Source organism: Pelmatolapia mariae, linkage group LG12, assembly GCF_036321145.2.
Source record: "Pelmatolapia mariae isolate MD_Pm_ZW linkage group LG12, Pm_UMD_F_2, whole genome shotgun sequence".
Taxonomy (NCBI): Eukaryota; Metazoa; Chordata; class Actinopteri; order Cichliformes; family Cichlidae; genus Pelmatolapia; species Pelmatolapia mariae.
The window spans coordinates 24,758,099-24,776,725 of NC_086237.1; the positions used below are offsets into that span (position 1 = coordinate 24,758,099).

At 42.9% G+C, this 18,627-nt stretch overlaps 1 protein-coding gene across 4 annotated transcripts in view; it reads left to right on the forward strand.

The window, feature by feature from the left end:
• The window catches only part of vps13a (vacuolar protein sorting 13 homolog A), a 47,962-nt gene that overhangs the window by 17,897 nt on the left and 11,438 nt on the right, over positions 1-18,627 (forward strand). For 3 of the 4 annotated variants that reach the window (XM_063490447.1, XM_063490449.1, XM_063490450.1), the window contains exons 41-58: positions 640-849; positions 947-1,090; positions 1,180-1,281; positions 1,382-1,534; positions 1,625-1,883; positions 2,135-2,295; positions 3,559-3,662; positions 3,812-4,124; positions 4,948-5,084; positions 5,874-6,168; positions 6,321-6,425; positions 6,873-7,019; positions 7,323-7,454; positions 7,615-7,748; positions 8,616-8,684; positions 10,590-10,722; positions 18,068-18,125; positions 18,454-18,625. In XM_063490447.1, coding sequence (XP_063346517.1) covers positions 640-849; positions 947-1,090; positions 1,180-1,281; positions 1,382-1,534; positions 1,625-1,883; positions 2,135-2,295; positions 3,559-3,662; positions 3,812-4,124; positions 4,948-5,084; positions 5,874-6,168; positions 6,321-6,425; positions 6,873-7,019; positions 7,323-7,454; positions 7,615-7,748; positions 8,616-8,684; positions 10,590-10,722; positions 18,068-18,125; positions 18,454-18,625 — 2,828 coding nt within the window. The remainder of the gene's footprint in view (positions 1-639; positions 850-946; positions 1,091-1,179; positions 1,282-1,381; positions 1,535-1,624; positions 1,884-2,134; positions 2,296-3,558; positions 3,663-3,811; positions 4,125-4,947; positions 5,085-5,873; positions 6,169-6,320; positions 6,426-6,872; positions 7,020-7,322; positions 7,455-7,614; positions 7,749-8,615; positions 8,685-10,589; positions 10,723-18,067; positions 18,126-18,453; positions 18,626-18,627) is intronic. The other variant, XM_063490448.1, reaches the window with a different exon arrangement.

An 18,627-nucleotide genomic window follows, 5' to 3' on the forward strand; every position in this document is an offset into this window, starting at 1 on the left:
TGAAGAGGTGCTCCATCACACCACACAGTTGGTCCGCGCAGGACCTGACGACCCTCGAGCTGATGCCATCTGGACCCGCTGCCTTCTTGGCTTTAATCCTCCTCAGTTCCCTCCTAACCTGGGTGGTTGAGAGAGACAGGCTGGAGCCTTGTGTTGAGTGTGTATTGGATGCTGTTGTTGGGGGTGGGGAGGAGTGAGCAGGGTGAGTAGAGGAGATGTGAAGTGTCAGAGGTGAGACAGCAGTAGTGGGGGTGGGTGAGTCTGCAGCCGATGTTGAAGACTGCCACATGGCTGAATCAAACCTATTAAAGAAATGATTCAGTTCATTTGCCCACCTCACATCCCTCCCAGGCAGAGAGTTCTGACCTTTGTGGCCCGAGATGGTTCTGAGGCCTCTAATACTTCACCAATGTTGTTTTGTTCAAGCTGGTTCTCCATCTTCTGCCTGTAGCTGTCCAATGTCATGTCCAATGTCATGCCACTTAGCCATGCAGCAATGTGTTTGGTGTGATTTGTCATTACTGTAGGACCTGATTGACTTGGCTGCTGTTGCTGCTTGCCACGTCTTGTTTACTCTGAGAGCCAGGCTTATGCAAGTAACCTTAAGTTTTATCTCCCATGTGTATGACTCATGCACAGGTATCTCCAGTCATAATCAACACCGTGATTACTATCCAGTCAGCACTCACTCCAACAGCAGAGACCCCTGAGAAGCTGGACAGCCCTGTTCCTGTGAACCTGTGGGATAAGCGGAGTTGGAAGGAGCTCAAACTCTGGTTCCTAGAAGAAGATGACGATGAAGACACAAAATCAGTGACCTGCTTAATACCACAGGGAGAGTCCCTAAAGGTAATTATTAGCATTTTCGCTGAAATTATAATATGGTAAAGCTGACTGTATGCTGCCATGTAATAACTTATGATTTGAATTTACAAAATAATTGCAGGTGAACATCAGATCAATCTGTGTGACTCTGGAGGCTGGAGTGGGACATCGCACCATCCCCATGCTTCTGGCAAAGTCCTCCTTCAAGGGAGATGTGGAGAACTGGTCCACGCTCATTAACTTATACAGTCAGCTTACCCTGGAGGTAACACAAACTTATAGACATGTGGTTCTTTTAATAAATTGGTTGCTTTTCAGAATTTTGTTCTATTTAGTAATGCATTTTATCTTTAGGTTCACTATTATAATGAAGTGATGGGAGTGTGGGAGCCACTGCTGGAGCCCTTAGAAGATGAGACAAGAGATGGTTTCAGACCATGGGTGCTGGAACTGAAGGTACTCATGTATACTTGCATTCTGCATGCATATAGCATTCTTAAAAATAATACTTAAAAATACACATGGTGTGTCTAATACTTTCACGTCCTCTAACCAGATGAAAAAGAAACCTGTGAAGTACACAGGCATGTCAGATGAAGTGGATTCCAATATCCCAGACTATAAGACAGTCATTGCCATCCACAGTAAAGATCAGCTCAACATCACACTTTCCAAATGTGGACTGGCCATGCTGAGTAACCTGGGCACTGTAAGAAAAAGGCTTTCAAAGGCTTGACAGAAAATACCTGTCTAGAGGTGTGCATTGATGTGTGATATGCATGTTTTTGTCCTTCCCCAGGCATTTGCAGAAGCTGCCAAACAGACAGCAGAGTGTTTTCAAAAGGATGAAGCTCCATTTATAGTCAAAAACCGTCTTGGCCTACCAGTTTCTGTGCACCACAGTGAGATGTTTTGTCCTGTTGGACAGCAGAGTATCGCTAATACTGTGAAGCTGCAGAATGGTGAATCCCTCGGAATGGACTATTCAACCACAACAGACACTGATCATTTCTCAGCAATGACCTCTTTGAGTGGAAAAGACTATTACATACAGCCTAGTGAGTTATACTTTACTATCACAGTTATGCTGAAAACAGACAGCTATGATATATCTACAGTTATCTCCAACTACACAAAGATAAAACATAAAATATATGTTTTATGTGTTTTCTTTAAATTTTCTAATTAGCTTGTGCTCTATTCTCTAAAAAAGAATATCTGATGTTGTTTGTTGTTGTCAGTAACCAAATTTTAAACTTCATGCCAGTCAGAAAACACCTGTACTTTCTATTTTCTTTTCTTTTTCCAGCTCCGGATGGTCACACATCAGCCAGTGTGATCCCTTTGATCAAAGTGGGTCGTGGAATGTACAGTGTAATGCACAACAACTCAGGAGTCACTCGTTTCCTGGTCTGTCAGATTTCCTCTGTAGAAGGCAGCAAGTACATCAAGATCCGCTCTCCTTTCCAGGTATGTAGGATGATCATTCCCATCATGTGTATATCATCCTGTGTAATTACAGTGAGCTGTCTCTCAAATTACATTAATTACATTACATTACATTAATTAACTCAGTGTAATTAAAGTTACCTTTTCTATAAAAGTCATTTAAAAAAAACGTTCTTTTCAAAATGCACTACAACTTTTTGTTTGGGGGTAGCTGCTGCTGATATCCATGTTAATAAACATTTTATTAGGTACACCATGCTAGTACCAGGTTGGTCCCCCTGTTTCGCTTCATAAATGCCTTAATATTGGAACAGATTCAACAAGGTGCTTGAAAGATTCCTCAAAAATTTTGGTCCATATTATTTGAGATGATTTGAACTTTGTGACATGGCACATTATCCTGCTGGAACCTGCACCCAGTGTGGTCTTCTGGTGCTGTGGCCCATCTGCTTCAAGGTTCTGCGTGGCTGCATTTAGAGATGCTCTTTTGCATATCTTACCTGTATCAAGTTGTCTGAGCTACTGTTGCCTTGTTATCAACTTGAAGCAGTCTGACCATTCTCCTCTGACCTCTGACATCAACAAGGCATCTTTGCCCAGGGAACTTTCTTTTCCACACCTCATCTGTAAACCCTAGAGATGGCTGTGTGGGCAACATTTCACAATTGAAATTTATAAAAGTTATAATCTTGTTCTGGTCAAGGTCAGTGATTTTTAATTTTTTTTTTATTTAATTTTTTTTGTCTGTCTCTTCCTCTTACTGTCCTTTTACCAATGCCAGATATGACTTTGAAACTCTCTTTTGAAGGCCAACCAACCTTGTTATTATTTAGTTGCATTAAGGGCCCTCCCACTTCTCTTTGTATTTTGTTTAGAGCCTGTACTGCTCTCTGAAGGGAGTGGTATATATTGTGTTTGAGTTTAGAATTGCACCCTCAGAGATCAATGTTCCAGACACTCAACTATCCTTTATTTAATCATTAAATGTAATTTATGGCATTTTTGAACAATTTAGTGGCTCCACAGTGAAGTCTTTGTCTCAGTTTTTCACTATCAAGCGAAAGATCCCCTGTTCAATCCCAGGAGGAGACACAAATGCCTTTGGGGTTGCATCAGGAAGCATATTCAGTGTAGAAATCTCCTAAATTAAGCCTAGGAAGCTACCCACTGTGGGAATTCCTAAAAAGTAGCGTTTAGTATATAAGCCAATATGCCCAGATAGCTCTCTCAGATTAAGTTCAAGTGTCAGTAACCAGTAATTTGTTTTTGTCTTTTACTACGCAGCTCATCAATCATTTCTCAATACCATTCAACGTTTTTGAAGGATCAACCCTTCTGGGTACTGCTCTCCCTGCCGAGGAGTTCTGTGTGCCTCTGGACTCGTATAGGTGGGAGCAAATGCTTAAATTGGCCCACATATTTACGCACACAACTTAACACACTCACTCTCTGTTTTATGTTTCCAGATCTTTTCTGTTTCTGTTCAACAACAAAAAACAATAACCTCTAACCTTTGCTGCCCTTACCCTCCAAACAGGTCTGAGCTGAGCCTTCAGCCAGTAATAGAGAGCACAGATGATAGTCAGGGTGAGCAGTATGATTGCTCAGAAGGCTTCAGTTACGAGGACGTTAACAACCTGGAGCCTGAGAAACGCCTACAGCAAATCTGCCGTCGCCGTGGAAACCAAGGTGGTGTGATGACCATCAACATTGTGCCATTAAAAGATGCAGTGATGTGCAAAGAGACCGGAGATGTTGGGGAGAATTTTGACGTGCCCTTCGTGCTTCACTTGTGGCCTTCCATCCTGCTACGCAACCTTCTGCCTTACACCATCACCTACAGTCTAAAGGTAGGATGCATGTAATAATCTGTACTCAGGTAGTCCATTAAACATTGAAAAGTAACATACGAAGTGGGTTTATGTGAGTAGATGTTCAATAAAATAATAGTGTGTGTATTTTACAGCTGTATTTGCTCTGTTTAAAAGTGGGAGGTGTTCTTTGTTATGTAATGCTACCATAGGACCTCAGTCAGAGACCAGCACATTCACATTACTTAGGCATATGTGGATAATACTGCTTTATGTGTTGGATGTTTGTACTTTTATCATTAGGTTTTTTTAAAGCAGGGATTGCTCTGCATGACTTTACTTAATTTTGTAACTGTTTAAACATTAAGGCGAGACACAACAGCAAATATGTAGTGTGTATTTAACACCTCATTTGTAGATTTCTGTAACATTAAGCTGCAGAAGACTAGTTATATATGAAATTTTCAGCTTCCTACATGGTAATTTGAAGAAAATATATTCATTCCATTAATCCAAAATAGGAAAAAATCTGTTGACTCTATGCAGCAAAAACAAAAAACAAGCAATAGTTAATAAACCTAGTTTTTGTCCAATGCTGGCATTTCTGTTAAGAAATTTTAACTGAAAGATAAGAAAATTAACCCACATTTAGATATTTAAAATGTCTCATTTTAAACTAGGAAAAAATATAGCAAAAATGTTTAATATGGAACTCTTATCTGTTATCTTAATTTAAGTAACTGGGGACTTTTTTTTTCAGTCATTTTATTTTCTTTACAAGTTGGCATGAACTGAAAGCAGCAAGGTAGAAGTTTTCAAATGCAGAGACACCTTTTGTTTTCTTCATCCTGTTGCTCAACAGAACAGTGGAATCTCTGCACCTGAGGCTACTTTGGACCCTGGTCACTCTGCTCAGCTTCACACTGCAGTCATCAACCAGTCAAGTCTTGATCTTCGCTTGATTGAGTACTTGGCTCAGGATTGGTCTTCTGTATATAGGTGTGACTTAATCTCTTTTTTTTGTTATTGACACATTCTCTGTATTTATTGTATGTTGATCTTAAATAACATGACAAAAAATGTTGATGCATAGTTAGGGCTACTCGATAATGGCAAAAATGATAATCACAATTATTTTCACTGAAATTGAGATCTCGATTATTTGGCGATATTTATTTAACAATAACAATGTATTGAATAATGGCTTTAAAGATTGTCAAAAAATAGTATAAAATAGTGTGCAAATACTGATAACAGTGCAAATGTTTGCAATATAAAAAATAAATGAAAAATGTAAACATCTATGTTTAGTGAACTTTGCAGTGTTGCTCTGTGGTGCAGCTACGACACCGTAGCAAAGTTTGCACACTATGTCTACTTGATCCACGTCTGACTCCGCGAACGCATAATGTTTCCACACCACTGAAGGGTTTTTTTACCTCTCTTTTCAACCAACGGCAGTCACTCTCCTCTCCAAATAACTTCTGCTTAGCTTTCCGAGCTTCCGTCTGTTAGCTCCTCTTAATTGTTGTGACCCGTGTTCGAAACACAGAGAGGTGCGCTCGATTTGCCACACAGAGCAGCGCGAGAGTAAAGCACGAGGGAGGTGCTAATAATCGGCTCAGTCCTTTTTAATGATCGTTGAAAGCTCAGATCGTAATTTAGATTAAAATTCGATTAATTGAGCAGCCCTATGCATGGTTATATTATATTTATAGGAGAGACGTGCAGTCTGTATTAAATTGTTTCACATTTCTGATACAAACAAACAATTATTGTCTTGTACAGACTCAACAGTGATCAGGAAGAGATCACCTTCATTGTGTTCAAGTCTCTAAGAGAGGATGCAGACGAAGATGGAGATGCAGTGGAGAGGAAGAGGGCTGAGCTGGATATAGCGGTTCATGTTAAATATGATCTGGGACAGATGGTGGTTGCTATCCATTCACCGTACTGGATGATAAATAAGACGGGCAGGTTGTTGCAGTACAAGGCTGATGATATTCACCGCAAACATCCCATGGACTACAAGATGCCGTTGCTCTTTTCATTCAAGCCTCGGTACTTCTTGCGAAACAATAAGGTATTTATTTTAAGTCAGTCTTACTGAAAGCTCTTTAAAAGAAACATGTTTGATTATTGTTCACAGTGGTCCCAGTGGTTCAGTACATTTATTTGCTGTTGGTTTATCTGTAGTTTTATTAGACAATTTGATTAAAGTATTTCCTCCCCCAGGTTCGTCTTATGATCTCAGAAAGTGAACTATCTGATGAATTCTCTCTGGACACAGTTGGGAGCCACGGGGATGTGAAATGCAAAGGCAGATACAAAGATTATCTGGTAAGATTTAAAAAAAAATTTCGTTTTATATAAAAATGTCAAAAAAAATATGTAAAGGAAGAGGTTGGCGAAGAAAAGTGGGATAGTCAGGGATTGGCTCTGAGCCGCTTCTTGTTTGCACCTGAGATGGACAGGTTGACAGATGAGGTCAGGCAGGAGTCAGCATGGACTCTGCTGTTTGCAGATGGCATTTTGAACTACAATGAGAGTAGGGAAGAGGTGGTAGCATGCTATGGAGAGAAGAGGAATGATAGTCAGTAGGAGAAAGACAAAATACATTTGTGTGGATGAGAGGAAGACAGGCGGAATGGTGAAAATGTTGAGAGTGAAAGTAGATGAGGGATAGGGTGAGATGGAAGCAGAGCATCCAAAGAGGCAGGTGTATTGGATATGTACTTTTTTTTGTATTTATGTAATATTTCTGTCTTATTCTCTGTCTTATTTCAGGTCGGTGTGAAGATCGATGCAAGCAGTTTCAGTCTGACCCGCATTGTGACCTTTGTGCCCTTCTACATGCTGGTCAACAGAACTAAGCACAGTGTGTTCATATGCGAAGACGGGCAAGAAACTTGGACTGAGGCAAAACCAGAACAGGTCAGAGCCTGTTCTGGTTTTTCTCTTTTTGAACAATGCAGGTTGAGGTCTTGGTTTTGGTTTGAGTATATCATAGACACAAGATCCTGGGTATTCTTACATTTAACTTTATAAATAGATGTGATGTAACAACTGAACATGTGTGCTGATTGATTTCTATAAATTTAATGTGACTAAAGGTTTCTTGTGCATAAAAATGCTTTATTTAAAGATCTATTCTTGATAAAGTTTTAAAATGTATTTACCTACTGATAATTTGACAAGAAGCATTTATCATATTGTTTTTTTTACCCCCACATTTAGTCAGCCATCCCTTTCTGGCCTGAGAGTGACACTAAGAAGCTTAAAATTAAAGTAGAAGCTTCCTTATCGCCTCCAGTGACTATTGACTTCAAACGACCAGAGAACTGCTTATTGCTACATCTGGACAACAAAGTAAGAAATGCACATAGTTAATAATATTTGTGTGTGCATATAAGTTTGTTTGTTTGTTTGTTTTTTTTACATAATATGTAATTGAGGTGATTAACATGATTTTCAGACACATGCCTTTTGTATTACAGCTTTCAGACTGTTGCTTGTTTCTTTTGTGTAGGCCGGTGGGATTATAGTAGACATGAATCTGTCGGAACACTCGGCCACTATTCAATTTTCTGACTACCATGATGGCGCAGCCCCTTTCCTCATCATCAACCACACTAAAAATCAGACTCTTCAGTTCCATCAGAGGTGAGAGAACCGAGGGGGCACAGTTCAAAGGAAATATAGAAACTGTTTTAGGCTTTTTTTAGGTTTCACTAACAGCAAGTGTTTGCAAAAAAGTTGGTGTTTCCATGCAGACCATTTGCAACCATAACAGCTTACTAGTGAACAAAGCAATCACAACGTGGGTATTGGTTTAGCACTATCTCTGCAACTGATTTCACTCAGCTACAGCCAAAAACCTCCATCAACCATTTGCCAACCGGTTGTCCTTAGCAACTAGGGTTTGCCGGAGGGTTGCAAACTGGCCTCTAGGCCCATGTCACTGAGGTCTAAATTCTGAAATTTAGTTAAAGTGTTTAAAAAAAAAAAAAAAAAATATATATATATATATATATATATATATATATATATATATATATATATATATATATATATATATATATATATATATATATATATATTTCTGTCATACTGTTTGTTAGCATTAGTGTAGATCTTTGGTGTTGTCTGTAACGGTGTTTTTGAAATACTTTCAAAATGTTTCTTTTCAGTTAGATTTTTTGTGTGTGTACCACATTCACCCTAATATTAGGTGCTCTATCCAGAAGTAGGATGTTTTTGTGGCGAATGTACTTATAAACCTTTTGTTAGTGTTTCTAGTTATTTCTGTCTCTTGTTTTTATCCATTTTATGAACAGCAGCCATTAATTTTACAGGTTTCGTCACGCAAAACATTTCCATTTCCATATTTTATTGACATGTGTCTTTGCATATTTATTGAGTAACAATATTGTTCTTCTGTTCCAGCTGCCTCAAACAGTTAAGTTAATAATAATTGCCTGTGTTTGTTTTTGCTGATAGCAGTTTGTTTGTGTGTTGTGGGTCATGCAGTGTCCGGACAGAATCCTCGTGGGTGGCTGATGAGATACTTGACCTCTCCTTCTCAGGGGAGGAGGACAGGTAGAAAATATGAAAAAGGGAAACTCCTCTGACAAACTCTGAACTCAAAATAAAGATAGAAATGAGAAACAGGAATTACAAAAGAGAACCATCAGTGTAGTTACATTGTCATCACCAGAGAAAAGTTATTTCCTATAGGAAGTAATCAGTCTTGTAAACTTTGACAAAGGTAAAAGAAAAACAATTTAAACACACATCAGTGCATTTGGTTATTTAAACTGCACTATGAGTAACGCATGGGTGGTTTCATATTAGCTTATCAAATACCTCCCACAGGATCATCTAAGATTTGCCTAAAAAAAATTCCAGTGGAAAGAGTTTAGCAAACTTCAAGTCTGTCATTAGTTTTAAAAAAACAAGAAGGTAGGGGTGTTTTTAGACATTTTTCTAACATCATTTTTGAAGGCTCGATTTAAAATGCCATCGTCTAGAAAAATAATTGAGCTAGGTCTTTGAAAAATTTCAGACTCATTATCTGGTACCATGGCTCTTTGCATGTGGACTCCTAGTAGCATAGCTCAGGTTAACATATAATGATGAATACCTGATGTCCCAAAAATATTTAGGTGTCTGATCTGTGGCAGCAGATTTCGAGACCTATAGAAACCACAGTTTTGTAGGTGTGGGACTTCAAATTTCTTTACAGTTTTGCATATACAGTTCACATAATGTTCTTTAAAACCAAACCCAAATCAGGTGAATGGGTTCACAGATCATAGAGCTTAAATGTGGGGAGAATAACAAACACATTTGGATGTCATGTATCAAATCACCAAAGTGTATTTTTCACCTCAAATTTGTTCAGGGAAATCTGAGATGATCAGGTAGTAGCTTTTAAATTTGATGTTTTTAAGATGGAATGACCCAAATTATCTTGAAATAGCAAGTAAAACAGTGGGTATATTAAAAAAATGAAAGAGGGAATGTGGGTGAGGCAAAGAGGAAGGATCAAGTATATCATGAAGATGTCTCCAAACATTAACCAGAGTTAACCAAATATGCAAACGATGCAGCAGCTAATCATGGTTTGGTCTCGATGTTACATTAAGGGTTCATTTGAGTGCAGAGTGTGGTCAGATGGACGAGTGTAGTTAAACCTAAGTATAAAAAAGATCCTTTGAGCTCTGATTCTAGTTTGCCTCTGTACTCTGCTCCCTTAACCAAAGTTATATTAGCTGTATTTAGTAATCACTGTACTTTCAATATTTCCTTTTAGTGTGTATCATGGCCTACTTCTGCCATTATCAAACTCTGTTTTTTAATACTTAAGATAATGCCACTGACTGTGTCACAGTTTCAGTTTTTTATTTATAAAAGACCTACCCCGTTACCCACTTATCTTTTTTACTGATCTACCTGAAATTTACACAGAGCTGAAGGAGCAGAATACAAATCTTAAGCCATTTACTCAGTGTTGCTTTCATCTCTGTTATGCTCTTATAGAAAAATATGAATGCTGCTGACTGGATGGGATTCCTCCAAAGGAATCACACCATCTGCTTCTTCCTGTAGTGCTGTACTGTCGACTAGTGCTTTTTATACCCTTTTGTAGATTCCAGCTTCGCCACTTCTTCCTTCAGTCTTCATTTTATTATCCATTGAATATTTGTTTCATCAGAATCCTGACTAATATGTGAACGTGCATATTTCAGCCTTTTATTTCCAGGAGCAAATTTGGGGACCTCTGGGTGACATATTTCTGTCTTTTGATGAAAATTGCTGATGCAGGCTGAGAGACAACTCAGAGAATATGATTGCTGGCATGGTCCTTGATTTTGGTGGAGGGGCTCTGTTGTATTTTCACAGTCTTTAATTTTTTTTGATTTGTGTCATTTTTGGTAGCTTTAACTCATGTTGCTGATACATACAGCATGTGTCTGTCTTGGTGGGTTTGTGTACATGCAGCTCTCAGAAAAAGGCAGAGCATGAGGAGCTGGAGGCTGGGAAAGCTGTGTATTACACCTGGACTGAGCCCACTGGGTCACGAGCGCTCTCCTGGAAATGCAGCACTTACTCTGGGACACTAAAGAGTGAAGAGGTACTGCACGAGTCAGAATAATAACTGCCTGAATAATAATGTTTATCAGTAATCCTTTTTCTCCCCAAAGACACTAATATCTTACGTTTCCAAAATAAAATCAGTTTCTGCTGAAAGTGCTTTAAAAAAGTAGTATTTGCTATCTTAAGTATAAATTTAATTAGGCTGGCTTTACTTAAAGATTTGCTGTGCTCAGGGCTCCGCCCCCTCATTCTAACACGGCCGACCAGCTCCTCCTAACTCATTCCAAGCAGATTTCTTTCCGTACCTAAGCAAGGAGGGAAGTGTTGGTGAAACACCTCACTCTGTTATCAAAGAACCAGGGATTACGTTAAGTAACCCAACGTTCTTTTTCTAACTTCGCTCGGTGTTTCACTATGAGAGATATGGCCCACTCCCAGATTGCGCCAGCTCCCGAAGCTACGCTCCAGTACTACTCCAGGATCTCAGGTTGAACCTGAGGCACCAGAATCCTGCCTGAGCCAGGGATGACTGTGCAACATCCAGCCGATAAAACCGGACAAACGTGTGTGGCGTAGCCCAGCTTGCTGCCGCACAAATATCCTGGACTGATACACCTCTGAACAAAGCCCAGGATGTGGCCACACCCCTAGTGGAGTGAGCTTGGAGTCCCAGGGGGGCCTGCAAGCCCTTACAGCTATAAGCCAGAGCTATGGCCTCTACAATCCAATGAGCTAGCCTCTGGCATGATAAGGGCCTGCCCTTGTGAGGGGAAGCCCAGGAAACAAACAGCTGATCCGACTTCCTGAATCCAGCTGTTCTGTAAACATAAGTCTCCAAGTCCCGCACAGGGCACAAATTGTTCAGCCTCTGCTCCGTCTCTGAAGAGAATGGAGGGGGGTGAAAAGCCAGGAGCTCTACTGTAGAGCACCTATATGATGTTTCCAACACTTTAGGGACAAAGGCTGGGTTAGGCCTCAGACGTGCTTTAGTGAGTCCCAGGGCCAGCTGTAGACAAGAGAGGTGAATAGACAGAGCCTGTAATTCACTAACTCGCTTGCCTGTGGTTAGAGCCAACAGCAGAGCGGTTTTAAGAGAGAGAAACTTCAATCCCACTGCCCCAACAGGCTCAAAGGGGTGGTGGGAGAGGGCGTCTAAAACGACTGACAGATCCCATAAAGGGACCAGTGGTCTAGAGACTGGGAGCGTTCGACGCGCCCCTCTTATGAAGCGACATACAAGGGGGTGCTGACCAGCAGGTTTATCACCAAACCCCACGTGGCAGGCTGAAATAGCTGCCAAATAGACCTTTATGGTGGAAATAGCTCTCCTTTTGTCCAGCAAGTCTTGAAGAAAACACAACAGCTCCACCACTGAACACTGAAAAGGGATTATCTGCTTTTCATGGCACCACTTAGGGCTGCACGATTTTGCATAAAATGAGAATCACGATTTTTTTTCTTAGAATTGAGATCACGATTCTCTCACGATTTTCTTTTCCAATATAAATATTTATTGCACTTATTAACTGCACATCAACTTCGTAACAGTTGAAACTGAACATAAAAACAATAAATAAACATAAAAACAATAAATGCCTCACATTTTGTTGTTGCCTCAAAATGTTGTACTGCTTGAAATTCCGTCTCCACCGTTGCTCGACAGTGCGTGCATAGAGCAGGTAGTGCAACAATAGAAAAATAGTTGCGGGAGGGCACTGTGTAGCGTTTGTCTAGGGCAGGGGTCAGCAACCTTTAACACCCAAAGAGCCATTTGGACGCGATTTCCACGCAAAAGAAAACTCTGGGAGCCGCAAATACTTTTTGACATCTAAAATGAACATAACACTGTATATATTGTTTGTTTTTTTTACCTTTATGCTTTGTGTGAACAACTAAGGTGTGTTGCCTAAATGCATGAAGTGCTACAGAGAAAATTACATTTTATTTATGTAATTAACACATTTTGAACTTTGCAAAATTCCGCCTAAGTATGTATTTTACCTGGTTAATGTGTGTGGCGGGGCGTGGACTGCAGCGCCGCTGCAGGGGAGGCGGACGCACCTTAGCGGTACCCGCAATCACGCCTCGCCGCCTTAACATCTGTGCCACCTATGCTGTTGTGTTGGTGTGTGTCGGGCTGCGAGCTTTAACACCGGCTGTATGCGTAAGGCAACCGTGTGTGAAAAGTGGTCAATAAAAAGATGCTGAAAAGCGTGTTCATGGAAACATAGTCGGGTCTCCCGTGATATGTTTACAATGGGACTTCCGCTCCTGAACCTCTGCGCACAGCGTCTGCTGTACGATCGGGGTCACTTTCATCTTTACGCACGACTGTAAGCTGTCGTCTGTGAGGCGTGAACGTGTTTGTTTTTGGAGAACAGCTGCTGACATAATGTGGATCCGAAGATCCATAATTGGCCTTCCTGGGGTTGAAAGTCTCGCACGGTGTTTCGGCGGGTATATCGGCTTCCGCAAGTGTGACGCTTATTTTGATCGATCAAAAACTAATACAATATAATTTTATATTTATATTTCAATATCACAATAATCTTCCAATTTAGAACTACGAGTTAAAAAAGAACTAACATAAATAAAATAGACTTTAGCTAATTACTTAGAAAAAATTATTTATTTCCCCAAACCATGCGGAGCCGTAGAAGGACTAAAGATCCGCATGCGGCTCCGGAGCCGCAGGTTGCCGACCCCTGGTCTAGGGTGTTGATCATTTTCCTAAATCCTTCGTTTTGCACAGTGTTGATGGGAGCCATATCTTTGGTCAGGTGATAAGTAAGTAATTTCTTTGTGCCTGCGGGAGTTCGACGTGTATAGGGAAGCGCTGTATAAGGTTCCCGTTATTGATGTTTGGGTGGTTGACCGGGACAAATTTTCTCCTGTCACTTTCTCGTCACCCCTGACGTGTTCTCCGTTGTTTTTTTCCTGCCAATTTGAGCATCACGGCACAGCTTCTGTATCACGTGGTATAAGGCTCCGCCCTTGTCATTTGTTGAGCAGGAAGAGTGAGCGCTTGTTTTCATGCAGATTATGTCCCGGATCAAAATGCGGTACAATCGTCGTCGTCTTTCTTTCTTTCTTTTTTTTTTTTTTTTTAGATCGTTGTCATTTGGAAATGAGATCGCACATAAGTATGAATCGAGATCGCGATTTTCTAACGATTAATCGTGCAGCCCTAGCACCACTCTTCAAAAACATGCCATTTACTGCTGTAAATGGAACGAGTGGAGGAGGCTCTGGCATTCTGAATGGTTTCAATAACCTTCGGAGGCATGCCTGCCCCTTCAAATTCCACCTTTCACGGGCCAGGCCCAGAGAGCAACCTGGTCTGGATGGGGATGGTATATCTCCCCACGCGCTTGAGACAGAAGGTCCCTGCGGATGGGGAGTGGCCATGGCTCGTCCACCAGAAGCTGGATGATTTCTGCTACCCAGTGTTTGGATGGCCACCGTGGAGCTATTAAAATCAGTGACAGCCCCTGATCCCTCACTCTGATCAGTGTTGGGGAGATCAGGCTGAGGGGAGGAAAAACATACAGCAGTGTTTTTGGCCATGGATGGGCCAGCGCATCCACGCCCAGTGGCACATCTGCGTCGGACAGGGAGAAAAACAGAGGGCACTGTGTGTTTTCTCGCGAGGCGAAGAGATCTACGGCAGCCCGGCCGTATCTCTGCCAAATCTGCTCCACCACCTGTGGGTGAAGCCTCCATTCTCCAAACAGTGGATTTCCTCTGGACAGGAGGTCCGTCCCCCTGTTCAGAATTCCTGGCACGTGAGTTGCTCGAAGGGAGAGGAGCCGAGTGCTGCTCCACACAATTATTTCCCTGGCTAACCTGTGTAGCTGCCGGGAACGGGTGCCGCCCTGGCGGTTGATATAAGCAACTACAGTGGAGTTGTCTGTTTTCACTAAAACATGTTATCCCCGGAGATACGGCAGAAAATGCCGTAAGGCTAGGAGAACCGCACGGAGCTCCAGCACAATTATGTGATTCAGAGCGAGTCTCTGTGACCAAATGCCATTCACTGCTCTGCCCATCATAGTTGCACCCCAACCTGACAGGGATGCATCTGTGGTCAGTGTCACCCTGGATGATACTGCTCCGAGAGGTACCCCCGCAGCGAGAGCTGTTGGGCTCCTCCAAGGCCAGAGAGCCGTGATACACGACTGCGTTATTTTACACCACGACTGAGATGTCGGCGAGGGCACAGCTGCAGAGAAGCGACCCACCGCTGAAAATCTCTCATCATAAGCAGCCCCAAATGTACCACCGATATCACCGAGGCCATGAGGCCGAGGAGGCGGAGACAGAGTTGGAACCGCACGACTTTCCCCAGCTGAAAGCGGGAAAGACAGTGAGTGAAGGATGCGATCCTCCGCTCTGGAAGTGCGATACGATAAGAGATGGAGTCTATTCTGAGCTCTGTAAACTGTGCGGGTTCCAAGTGGCTCTTTTCCAGGTTGATTGTGAACCCGAGCTCCGTGAGGTGATTCACTACCACCTCGGAGTCTTTGATCGCCTGCTCGCGTGATCGTGAGCATATTAGATAATCGTCTATGTAAGAGAATATTCTGATGCCGCTGTTCCTTAACGGAGACAGCGCTGCCTCCACACATTTGCTGAACACCCTTGGGGCTAAGGATAGCCCGAATGGGATAGTTTGAAACTCGTACGCTACGCTCTGATAAGCGAACCTGAGATATTTCCTGTGTGGAGGATAAATGGCGATGTGAAAATTTGCGTCTGATAGGTCGATTGTAACAAACCAATCGCCTGTGTGAATTGAGCGACAAAGCGTCTTGTGTGTGAGCATTCTGAACGTGTACTTTCTCAAATGCTTGTTTAACACACGCAGATCCAGAATAGGACGGAGCAATGTTCCGTCCTTTTTCGGGATGAGGAAATAGCGGGAGTAAAAGCCCTGCTGAGCTTCTTCGCTCGGAACCGCTCTGATCGCCTGTTTGTGTAACAGGGAGGATATTTCCTCCTCCAGCACATTCGCTGAGTCGCCACTGGCCACCGAAGCTAACACTACCGCAAACTGTAGTCTGTAACCATGGGAAATGGTTGACAAGACCCAGGGATGAACTGCGCATGCGCGCCACCGCTCCAGCCGCGCTGCGAGCGGGCCCCTGAAGACACGGTAGCGTGACGTCACCCCTGTCTCCCGGAAGGAGTTGGGGCTCTCTCCCTCGGGAAGAGCGTAAGCTCTCACCGCTGGGAACAAAGACAAATGGTAGTGATTTTCTTTTGTTTTTATTTTGAAACTGGGGGGACATTCTGCCCTTGGCAAACTGCCTGGCTGCAGAAATGCACGTTTTATTTCTTTTGTTACCCCCAAAACACAGTGAAGTGTCTGGTGACTCTGGGCAGTGCTTGGTGACACAGACAGAGTGCTTAGGAGTGCTTGGTGACACTGCGCCATTTGTCCACAAGTCTGTCCTCCCTGAACTGGAGGAGGAGACTGAGAGGGTGCTCCTGGTGAACTGGAAACTTCCAGAGACCCTGAACCTTGGAGTGATTTGGTTACCCCTTCTAACACCTTCCTTCTCTTTGGGGGAGAAGAGAGGGGTGACACAGAATGTTGCAGGTGTGCTAGGCTGACCGCTTCTTTTTCCCTTCTCCGGGGTGTGACGGCTTGTTCTTTGCAGCAGCTGCTGCAAAGGAATGCTTGCCCCAAGGTCTTTGGTTCTCTACCTTGGCCTGGTGGGCAGACTGCGGGCCTCCTGCTCCTCTCTGCATTCTGACCCCACTCTGTCTCCCTCTCACAGCTGCTGCTGTTGCGGCAAAGCCAGCTCTTGGCACCTGCTGGGGCTGAGGGTTAGGATTTTTGGGTAAGCAGAGGTTGAATGCTTCTCCCTCCTGCTTTCTGCGGGTGCTTGTTTCTCTCATTCTCTCCAGGGCTGGGCCAAAGAGACCCTTGGTTTGGTCATAGGCTGCATCCATGAGCTCAGCCTTCTGAGCATCACCTAGGCCTGACAGGTTTAGCCACAAGGCTCTCTCACCCGAGACTGCAAGGCCCATAACACGGCCACACCCTTGGACTGCTCCCCTGGAGGAGCGAAGAATGAGATCATTAACCACGCAGATTTCATCCCAGAGGGCTGGGTTCGGGGAACCCGAGTCAAGCTGATGGCCCATGTCTTCCAGAATTACTTCCAGAAATACTCTCAGCCTCCTTTCCAGGACTTTCTCTGGCATCAAAGCACAGTGTGGGCATCCCTGAGGGTCCGCCAGTGAAACCTGAGCATGCTTGGCGCACATACAGACGATGCACATTGGATGAGGGTGCCTGCCCGAGATGGTGGCACCGCATGATGCGGTGCACGGACGGGATACAGCCTCTTTGGCCTTCGGCTCCGACCTTTTGGCGGGGGTAGGAGCTGTAGACTTGGTTAGCGGAAAGGGGTGAGACTAGGCTACACCAGGCTCATCTCGACACGTTAGCCCGTAAGTAGCTAGGATTAGCAGCGGGAGTTAAATCCAAGCTAGTCGCCGCGGGAGTCAGCTTGTCGTGACACGTTAGCTGCACTCTGCTAGCCAATATCGTTAGCAACTTAATGCTAACCGAACCCTAGGTCGACTAACAAGCTAATGCTAATGAGATGCTAATGTGGTTTGTGGCCTGCTAACAAGTTAATGCTAGCCGGACACTGAACGAACAGCTCGCCGTAACGCGTTAACCCGAGTTACACAACGTCGGCTACCTCGCTAACTAAAACCAGGAACCGCTGGGACAGCTCGCCTGACGCGATTGCTGTTCCACAGTATAACTCTAAGTACACTTCTTTCGAAGGACTTACTCAGCACGATCCAAACTTGAACCGGAAAAACTGCGTTCGGCGACGTACGCCTACACAGGACGCCTGAGAACTGGTAAGCAGCTAATCAAGTTAGCCTGGATGCGCTGGGGGAGGTCAAAGTAATTTCTCACAGGAAGAAAGCGAGAATGAGTTAGGAGGAGCTGGTCGGCTGTGTTAGAATGAGGGGGCGGAGCCCTGAGCACGGCTCGACAGGTCTGTCATAGACAGACATGGTGTCATTGGAGCTTCCATAGTTGGTCACGCCGAGGCGATTCCCATAGTGAAACACCAAGCGAAGTTAGAAAAAGAACCCATGACTATCACTAATTGTTAGCCAGATAAGTTACTACGTCACTGACGTTCTGATTTTAAGTGTGAGGTCTGTAAAGTAGTATCACCATTGCAAATTCATTGTTAATTAACTGGAAATATGTTATTGGTGGTGATGAGTCTTTCATAAATTTGACTACCTTTAGTTTAACACTGTATAGATACAGATCATGTAAATCTGGATCAGTATTTAAATAAAGATTAAAGATACTGAAGTTTATATGCTTTGTCTTTTAGGACCTGCGAGAGGACGTAAACAAGGAGGGCAAACTTTTTGTGATTTCCTTTTATGAAGGTAAAGTTGAATGATCTTAAAATGCTCAGCTGTTTTGTGCAGTTTAATAAACTGAAATGATCTTAATAGTTTCCACAGTTTATTGCCAGTGCTTAATTGTTGCCATATTGTAATAATATAATCTCTAGAACTGTAAAAAAAAAAAAAAAAAAAGTATTAAAAAACAAACCCAGTTTACTGGCAAGATGTTGGAGTTATGAACTGCAAGTCTGAATCATTTCTAAGGTTTTATTGATCCCTGATTCATTTTGTAATGGTAATGAGCAACACCTTTCCTTTGGGTTACTAAAGAAATGTGTGTTGTTTTTATTTATTTATCTGTTCTAAGGTCTCCAGCGTGTTGTGCTGTTCACTGAGGAGCGACGGGTCTTCAAGATGCTCTGTGACAATGAGAAGGTGCAGCTTGCTCAACAGGAAATCCTCCTGGCACTACGGCATGTGGGCCTATCGCTGGTGAACAACAGCACCAGCCAAGAAGTTGCCTTCATTGGGATCACAAGGT